The 10,752-nt window shown below is 34.4% G+C and overlaps 1 protein-coding gene across 1 annotated transcript; it reads left to right on the forward strand.

Moving 5' to 3' along the window:
- The first annotated feature begins 226 nt into the window (after positions 1-226).
- Positions 227-8,320, forward strand: LOC117103183 (cholinesterase 1-like). Its single transcript, XM_033243703.1, has 8 exons — positions 227-691; positions 1,960-2,116; positions 2,407-2,484; positions 2,616-2,734; positions 4,166-4,333; positions 4,444-5,081; positions 6,219-6,391; positions 6,482-8,320. The coding sequence occupies exons 1-8, from the start codon at positions 338-340 to the stop codon at positions 6,601-6,603; spliced, it is 1,809 nt and encodes a 602-aa protein (XP_033099594.1). The 5' UTR covers positions 227-337; the 3' UTR covers positions 6,604-8,320.
- The last annotated feature ends 2,432 nt before the right edge of the window (positions 8,321-10,752 follow it).

Genomic DNA, 10,752 nt, shown 5'->3' on the forward strand with positions numbered 1-10,752 from the left:
AAATATGTTTTGGAATTAAAACGATTGTTTACATTTTTGTGCATGTAAACGTCAAATGATTCCACCAAATAATAAGTGACCCTATTTTGTATAACGCCCTGTAGGAATCAATGCTATCTAGTGTTTGTAATACGGTATTACTTAACTTCTGACGACCTACTTTCAAATGTCTTGTCAACATAATGGATAGATAGGGCACCAAAATACATAAACGGTATCAGAATCATAGTTGGCCTCTCCTATACATAGGCCGATTACCCTGATCATACTAGCAGTTACATTTCACTCTGAAAACAGAGAGGTATCCAATATAAGGGAATAAAATTGTGTCAATGAGATGAAGATCCAATGCAGGTTTTTAGCTCTCCTTGCCAGTGTTCTGTCTTCAGTGACGTCGAAAACTATTACAACTGCAATGGGTGACGTCACTGGTATAAGTATATTATTCGAGGATAATACATACATCAACAAAAGTGTAAATGTAGACGTGTACCGCGGGATCCCATTTGCTGAACCCCCTTTAGAGGGTCTTCGATTCAAACGTCCTATCGAAAGAAAGCCGTGGAGTCCAGAGGTTTGGAACGCTACTTACTACAGAAATGTGTGCGAACAAACGAACCCTAACATTGTATCGGCGGAGACTTCAGAAGATTGCTTATACCTGAACATATTTGTTCCTCAGTCTGCGAAGGTAAGAGTTTATTTAAACCATTAAACTAATGATAATACATCACATTTCATACGTCAATAAGCCATGACCTATTCTGTATTATTATTATTATTATTATTATTACTATTATTATTATTAACAGATTGATGAGCACCACAGTCTTAGGTAGCATTAATGACAATAATTAGTAGACGTTCGTTCAAATTTCTCCTTTTAAAATGCACTGAAAAAGATGTATTTTATAAGGGTTTTTGCATCATCATTACCATCATATCATATAAAAATAAAAATTAATAGATTGATGAGCACCCAGACTACCACACCACAGTCTTAGGTAGCATCAATGATAATAATTAGTATCACATTGGTATGGCACTGATTATATGAAGATGAAGACGATGATGATGATGATGATGATGATATGATAATAATAATATGATGATGACGATGATATGATGTTATGATTTTAAGGAAAAGAAATAGATGACAGAAATATTGCTTTTTATTGTTTATTTCTTTTAAAAAATAGGGTTGTGAATTTGATATTATTATGAAATACCAAAATGCCATTCTTTATTTATACCAATAATAGAAAAAATACAGTAGAATCCCTTCTTTGGGACACCCCTATTAAGGGGACACCCCTATTAAGCGGACACCTTTTCGGCTACAAAACAAGGAAAAGTCTATTTAACACTATGACCATCACCTATTCAGTGTGCACTTTTTTGGTCCGGATATCACCTTAATAGGGGGTTCTACTGCATATACAGATAATACAATTTTAAGAATCGAGATAGAGAAATTAATGGCAACTGTTTAGTGTTTTTCATTTAGAGAAAGTCTTAATATCTTTATAGTTTATATGTAGTGTTTATGAATGATACTGGTATGATAAAATTCGCATGAACATATAATATATTTCGCCCTCCAATTCGAGACCACCTTTGGAACTTAAAAATCTGGGATGGTCTCGGGGTTGGTCTCCAATTAGAAGGCTAGCTTTTTAAAAGGTTGAAGATTGTTATTTGGGTCTTTGGAAAAGTGGTCTCGAATTGGAGGGGTGCACTGTATACGATACATAATGTGATCCTTTTTTGTTATGAATATACATTATGTATAAATGAAGGGAAAAAACAGTTCATACAATATATATTACAATATTATTTAATGAGTAACAAAGAAAACAAAGTATTATCATTGACATGCAACACATGACTGCCGATAATAATATAAGAATAGTAAGAGTTCTAATAAAGACTCGTTAATGCATCCATCTCGTTTTGCAGCCGGGAACAGCAGTGATGGTTTGGTTCCATGGTGGTGCTTATATCGTAGGAGGCGGATCTGAACCTGAATATGATCCAACACCATTAGCTGTTGTCGGTGACGTCATCATAGTTACTGTAAATTATCGTTTAGGAATCTATGGTTTCCTAGTTACCGGTAACATTTCTTTTTATTGAATACTGGTAAAATATAATAAACCATATTTAATTTCATTATTTAGCCTGTCTATTTGATCAAGTCGTTAATTATTCGGCAGCAGTATGCAACACTCATCTTGTTCAGTGCTCTGACACTAATATATTGTTATTTATTATTATTATTATTATTATTATTATTATTATTATTATTATTAGACGGTATTACTAATAAGCGAAAATGTTTCGGCGTTATTTTTTGTTAAATACAAACGATGATGACGTACCGTAGGTATTCTTCTGTTATTCAAGGCGATGACGAGGCCCCAGGAAATTATGGAATGCTTGATCAGATTCTCGCTTTGCAATGGGTCCAAGATAACATTGCAGGTAAGATAATTTCCCAGTACAGTACCTGTAGGCCTACTCGCTTTGCAATGGATCTGAAATAACAGTGTAGGTTAGATAACTTCCCTAGCAGTTATGGACGCAAATATAGTTCTACATATGTTATTTTACAGCGTTCAATGGTGACCCGAATTCTATTACTATCTTCGGTGAAAGTGCAGGAGCAGCAAGTGTGCATTTGCAGATCCTATCCCCCTTAAGTAAGGGCTTGTTTCAACGAGGTATTATGCAAGTAGGTTTATGAATAATAATAATAATAATAATAATAATAATAATAATAATAATAATAATAATAATAATAATAATAATAATAATAATGATAATGATGATAATAATATAAAGATGCATGCAACACCAATAACAACTACAATGACAACAACTACTAGGGGAAAGGTGCCTAAAACAACTATAAGTACAAGTACAACAAGTAATACCGTACAACTAATACAACAACTTAACAGCTCGAGCTGCTTCAAATTCTGGTCACTGGAGACTGAACAACAACAATACTCCTAGCATGGACCTATTAATAGGTCCATGCTACTACACTTTTAGGGTCCTTAAGGGTTAGCGTTACCCACCAGAACCAGACATAATTTAAAAACTTTTTCATTCCCGTTTAGTTTTAACCTTTTATGATTTAAGCTTAGACCATAATAACCACAATAAATCAAATTTATTCAACATGCACCTATCAAATCTTATATAGGCCTAATACAATACAAATCTTGTTTTATTCTTAAGCTTTTTATAAACAATTGAAGTACTTGTCTCCAAATTTGGTACACATAATATATAATATACATATTATATGCAAGAAAATAGACGAAAAGATAACAGAGGTAAAAATTAGTGAATGACAATGCACAAAAATAAGAAATTCGGATTCTTGGTATCGGGAACTCTTCTTTCCTTGAATATTGTTCCAAGTTGGAATTAATAAATTAATAGATAATTGGCAGAAAAACGCAGGAGAGAGTGTTGCGTACGATACAAACAATTCTTCTAGCGCAGAATGACCCAGATGATGATATTGACAAAGATATTGGTCAGAGTGTATAGCACCTTCCACAAGGGTTTATATTATTACTTCACATACTGGTCACAATACAGTTTTCCCTCCAACTAAAGACCGCTTTTGGGACCAAGGTTTTCATGGTCTTTAGCAGCTTTGGCCTGTAATTAGAATAATAATGATAAAAACATTTGTTTATATGGGAACACAGAAGAGTGGTCATTTATTGGAGGTGGTCTTTAATTGGAGGGGTCTTTCATTAGAGTGAAACCATTATTTGTAAACACCTCTGCTCCTTCAGTGCTTATAATCATTTGCGATTTCTGCACTTAGACGTAACTTATGTACCCATTTGTTGACAGCGACGGATCGAGGAGGGGGCCTAGGGAGGGACTTTCAGATGGAGGTAAGCAAATTTTTGATCTCAGCACCTCTGCCGAAAGTATAAAATATTATTTACCTTTTTTCTCTATTTTTTTGTAATTTTGAAAAATGTGTGTGGGTTGGGGAAGAGGGCGGGTGCGGGTCGGCAGAGCCCCTTGAATTTATAACTGGTTGAAATTGAAACAAACATAGAATGACTGTCTCGTGCAAGCATAGGACTCAAAAGCCCATTAAACAGTGTTCACGTTTTGCTGTTCTTACTAGAGTGGTTCAGCGCTCCCCGGTTGGGCTGTTGAGTTGGATAAAGACAAGGCTATTTCTAATGGAAGACATGTTGGTAGATCCGTCAACTGCACTCAAGAAGACTCCGCTGAATTTGTAGCGTGTCTTCGTAGCAAACCCATGAAAGATGTTACTGCAGCTCAACGTCAGGTAAAATTATAAATATGTGGAAATCAATGCGCCCACTCGGAAATAATCAATGCATTCACTAGATCCAATGATGTGATCTCTTAACCCTCACTTTTGTTTATTATTTTTAGTTGGTCTTACAAGTTACGAATGTAGTCCCATTTGTACCAATTGTGGATAATTATTTTCTGTCAGATGCACCAGCAACGTTAGTTGCCAAGATGGAATACCAGGCAACAGACATCCTTATAGGTACTAACCACGATGAAGGTGCACTCTGGGCTCTCAAAGACAACTTAAAATACATCAGTTCAGAAGAACCTCCGGTAATGCTCCTCGATGAGTTTCGATCTACTTTCCCAAAATACATTCATATTTACAGTAACCCGTATGTAATGGATGCAATTGAGCATCAGTATTTGGACTGGACAACGGTTGATAACAATCTAACAAGTCACTTAGATGAATTTATTCAAATGACAACTGACCAAGACTTCGCATGTCCGGCAATAGACGTCGCAAGGGCGCATGCTACGCGTGGCAATCGAGTGTACCAGTACGAGATGACGCATATTCCGTCAATGTCTGTGTATACCGTCGGCAGAACATTGGGACCGAAGTGGCTAGGAGCAACCCATGTTGAGGAAGTCCAATACACGTTCGGATGGGGTTATAATCCGGCACTACGCAAACGATACAAACAGACAAATGAAGAGTTAGAAATGTCAGTGCAGTTTATGCGTTACTGGACGAACTTTGCCAAATTTGGGTAAGAGTAGGCCTATTATTCATAACACTGCTAAATTAAAAACCAACCAATCAATACAATCGTTGCATAATGCCATTCGAACAGCCATAACAGTGGTCTTTAATTTTTCAAGTGAAAGTGAACGCTTTGTCTTCAAATGAAGTGTTGTTCAAGGACCTTGGTCCGGCAGTGTCAGTTTCGTCTCCACAAAATTCGAAATTTGAGGGAACCAAAATTAAGACCACCGCATTCCCACCATAGTTATGGCTGAAGACATTTTATGTCTTTGGCAACTCATTATCCACACTCCCGGACTTGGGAATGCAATTTTCTCTTTTTCCTCACCCCCACCCCCCCCCCGTTTTTAAATTTTTTAAAATTTATTTAAAAACATCTTGTGTGTGATGGTGAGGTGACTGGGTCGCTAGTTCCGTCCCAGCTAACTGAAATACTAAAGCTCCCACCTGTGTTTGCTCTTTGCAAAGAAAGTTAATATTAGTAATATTAGTATTAGATAAGGTAACATGAGAAAGAAATAGAGAAAAAAAAGGAAACATAAGAAAGATATGTATGAGAAAGAAAAGTAGACATTAGAAAGTAAAGGAAATGTAAAGATAGAATACATCAGAAAGAAAAAGGAAAGGTAAGTAATTGGTAACATAAGAAAGATAAGGAAAAGATAAGAAAAGGGAACATAAGATGCAATGAAATTAAATGTAAAATATACCAAAAAAAAAAACTGACAAGGTAATATCTTATAAAAAAGAAATGATAGTTTGTATAACTGATAAGTGAGTAGGAAATAGGAAGGATGGTATTACTTTGACAAAATGAAAGGGTAGGTCTACATTTTGATTTCTTGTGCTGCCGTTTTTAATTTTATATAATAAAATTTACACTTTACACTTTGTTATTTGTGATTCCTGTTTGTTCTCTACCTGTTGTTTGACACTGCGCCTTGAGCACCAATCTTGGTGGTGATGTAAAAATCGTTATTATTATTATTATTAGTATAATATTAGTTAATAATATTGGTATCAATAGCGTCAGAGAAAATCAAATAACACCGTTTAACATCGTTATGTATTACCAACATTATCAGTTTGTCACTGTTCATGTTTTAATTTACATGCAACTGCATTCCTTTGTTTTGTACAGCGATCCAAATGGATCACCAAATGAAACATCGATCTATCCTGCGTGGCCAGTCTTTACTATTCCAGAGTTATCTTATAAAGATTTGACACCAGCAATGGAGAATAAACGCGCTCTCAGGGCAGAGGATTGTAGCTTTTGGCGCAACAGTATATCCAGGCGTGCTACGTATGTCGGTACGAAAAATACAAAAACACATAATAATGTAACTTTACAAAAATTTGTCAATTGAATTTGCATGTTTAAACTATTGTTCTTTATTTTAGATGACATTGAGAATCTTCAGAAAGACTGGAGTGAAAGTTACAAATTGTGGAAACTCGAAGACATGGCTGGTTGGCATACTGAGTTTGAGAACTTCAAAAACGACAATAACCCTTGCCAATAACGAACTGAAATGCTGGACGTTTGAGTGCAAGCTCTTCTAGATCTGGATCTAACTCCGAAAAAATGGATATTCACATCACATCACATCAGAGTTAAAATGGCTTCTTTAACCATCAGGAAATTGCTTGTTAATCTTTATTCACAAGTGACCAAATGACCTCTTAATAACTTTCATTATTAAAATAATATAATATTACGATAAATATTGCAACTAGACATGCGTGCTTTATAAAAATTTATGGTAATACATTTAGAAAGTTTTAGATCTTTTCATACGACGCTATTTATATAAGTATAAAGCAATATGGGCCTAATGTGTTTCTTGTATTATTGTATTTGGGAACATATTTTGAAGTACGATTGAATAGGTAATGAGATAATATTGGTCCTCTATATAGGTGGTTAGGCTTAGCTCTGTCGAGAGATCTCATTCCGTCAAGAAACATTGATTTTTTAATCAACTAATCAATATTTATTTAGCAGACATAGACATTAATTAAAAGGCAGTGGATATATAGCCGGTGGACATCATTTCCGTAATGATTATTGCGGGTGCTCTTTAAACATACAGTAGCCTTAAAAAATGTGCAAATTAGAGCTACAGCCGGCAAAATAAACATTGTGTAATTAAAAAATATAGGCCCCCTATGTAGCAATCAAAATAAATTAATCAGCAAAAGAGTTGCTTTCTCTCCTTGTTTAAATGTAGCCTATGTCTACTATGCCTGAGCTGCTGACCAGGGTTAATTTCATATAAATTTTTGGTTATATAAATAATTGTCATAGACCTATTCGTTCATCACTATTTACTGTATAATTATCTTGCTTTGATAATCGCCAATATCTATCGATAGCTTACAATTAAATAGCAACGATCAAGCAAAGTCCATCGACAACATTCGGAGGTCTTTTCTCTGCTTGTTTGTTGTACATATTATAATCCCAGATTCAGCCGACATGTGATGTTTGAACAACATTTACTTTATCACAATTCAAAATGAATATGGGTGGATTATTATCAACCCCCGGACAGCGGTCCAAAAAAGAGTTTTAAAATTTGGATCGCGAGATATCAGAATTTAAAAATAAAAAGCAATTAATTAGAAGAAATTTTATTTGACGATTGAGGTCTATTACTTGCGTTATTTGTGTCTTTGTGTGAGAATGTATGCCCATTGTTCTAATCAGGCTGATGGAAATTTTATGGATTGAAAGAAACATGCCTTTAATGGATTCATTGTTCATTTCATTGAACTCGGGACATTTTCCATCATTATTACTTTTATTACACAAAAAAAATGTATTCAAGTAAAATAAAAATTACCTCACCATTTGTAGACAAAAGATCTATCCAAAATAACAGGCAGAAAAGTTTACAGACAGAAAAATGCACACCTAAACCAGTGATTAACCCAAAGAAGGGGATGGGGGAGCGAATGGTGGTAGGTGCCATAACCCATGTTTGACAGATTCAAAACTGTAGCACCTCACCTGTTAGGTCTATTTTACCGGCCCGATTTTGGCCCCCGGACCAAATTTTTCCTGACAGGTCTATACATTTTGGAACTTACAGGGAATAAAAAAGAATTAGACCTTACTGTTATAAAGGCATAGAAGATAAACTAAAATGTATATATAGAGTACTACAGTGTTATGTGATACTACTCCATTGCTATCGTTGCAAACCATTGATCCCAATTTCTAACGTTATTATTAAGATGTTGTATCTTACTTTTTCTTTGTAAATTTTAATTGATGATTAAATGTGTGTTCGATATTATAATATAATGCGAGCTTTTGTGTTTTTAGTACATTTTGATGGTAAAATATTAGATTTTAAAATGCCTATTCCAGAAAGCCTATGAAGTCATTCAGGCGTAATGAACAGTAACTAACGTCCATTGACAACAGACAGCGCAACCTGGCATTGTGATGACACGACTGTGGTACTCTATAAATCACAACACAGTACATAATGCACGGAATGAAATCAAGACAGTAATCAGAATAACAGTAATTTATTCAATGCAACACCTGTGAGTATAATTGTTAACATTATGTATTGATTTTCATACTTTATATCACCAAGTTCGTTGGTTATCTGAATATAAAAATATTCATGTTAACATAACATAAATATATCATCATGATGATAATACAGTATACTGTTTTCAGCATCATGACTATCATGACACTAAATGGTATTTACATCTTCAATGTTCAACATATCATATTTATTCCACCTTGCACTTTTTTTTATTATAATATGAATGTATGTTGTTTGAAATTAAGCAGTAACAATGAAAGATGAATACCTAATTATCCCCACCTGATTATTGAAGTTTTATTGAAATGAGTTAAAAAAACATTAAATGGTAAATTTTTTAGTAGGCCTAGTTCAACCGCAGTAATGTTTATGTTACTTTACATTCATTTTTAATAGATTATAATCATAGTAAAGACTTCTTTATTTAAGCGATTTTTGTTGACTATTCTTTCAGATGCACCATAATTTTTAAGTTTGCACTAATAAAAACGATTCAGTATTTTTGACAAGTGATTTGTTGGTAGTTGCTCTCCAATTTTCGCTAAAAAAAAAAAAAAAGACACGGCACTCACTGTCAAAAATACCAATAGAAAAGCAAAAAGGCAATTAATATCACTTGTGTATAATTCCATACGTGCTACATTGATTATTAACTGTTCCCTGATTATCCTTAACCTAAAGCAAGAATGTTTACATTGCTACAATATATATAAAAAAATCATTGCACGTAGAATCACCTGAACCAAGCCTGCATAATTATTTTGGTACTTGTTTTCTTGTCAAAGGTATTAAATTCAGCGAATTTGTGGAAAATTACCAAATATTTTGTAATTTCAGGCATACATGGATTAAAAACCAATTTATAAAGCTCTGTTTTCATGGAGACATGAGCCACATTTACATCAAATCCAAACCAAAATTCAGACCGATATGCTTCCCAATCCGAAAATTTGGATTCAGCGCGAATGTACACACTGGTGAGAACAGGCAGATGGGGTCACGCCATCAAGTGTCTACAAAGAGAGAAGGATTTGGCTGTGTATGCCCAGCCTATAAAGGTACCAACATTAGTGGTGATAAACACAACAATAATAATAATAAGTACAGTATATAAAAAAATTAACAATATAATCATCATATGTATATAATTATATAGATATAGAATAAGTGACATAAATACATAATTAAAAAAAAAAATTATAATCTAATACAAATTATTTTTAATAATAACAATGGTATTAGTAATCATTTTTCTGGATTTTACAGCAACTCCATAAAACAACCCCAATGTGTTGCAAACCTAACATCCAAGGTGAACTATAAATAAAGTATATTTCAAGTAATACATGTGTAAATATACAAGCACACACAATTTTAAAATAATTATAATAATTGATATTGATAATAATAATAACAAGATGATAACAATAACAACAACAATAATAAAAATGACAAGATAATAACGTAAACTCAATATTGCGCATGAATACGTAACTTTAAAATTTGCGTGATGTCATGATCCTAGAATGGATTCACTCATCTACGACCATCCTGAGCCCTTTACACAATGTAAATTGGGCCACACTAAGTCCGAGAATTCGGACGACATATCCTCAGCATCCTCATATGAGAAGTGGATTCTAAGTGATTTTATCACATTCTAGATCTTACCTTTGGTAATTATTAATAATTATATTAACTAATTAGGTCACATTAGCCGAGGGGGGTCAATTCCCCTGACAAAAGCAAAGTAGACGTGGTCGACCTTTGATTAAAAGGTTTCGAAAGTGGTCCAGGAGGCTAAGCCTTCGAAAATGTTGACAATTTAGGGGTTTTGAAGGCTTATTTAATCAATTTTAGAGTCTACTAATATGTAGAAAATACATATAAATTTTTTTCTCCCCGACTAATTGTGCTTTTTCTCCCTGACGGAGGGGTGGGGGGGCAGCTCTCACTGACGGGGGCCCTGGCACCTCCGGCCCCACCCCTGCTTACATACTGATCCAATTTTCTGATTGGTACAGTGGCGTACCTACTAGTCTTGAAATGGGGGTGGAGGCTGGTAGGGAGGGCGAAGGTGGGGTGGGGACTTCATGATTAAGT

The sequence above is a fragment of the Anneissia japonica genome, unplaced genomic scaffold (assembly GCF_011630105.1).
Source record: "Anneissia japonica isolate Jap-2015-1 unplaced genomic scaffold, ASM1163010v1 scaffold2652_len1590060_cov184, whole genome shotgun sequence".
Classification (NCBI taxonomy): Eukaryota; Metazoa; Echinodermata; class Crinoidea; order Comatulida; family Comatulidae; genus Anneissia; species Anneissia japonica.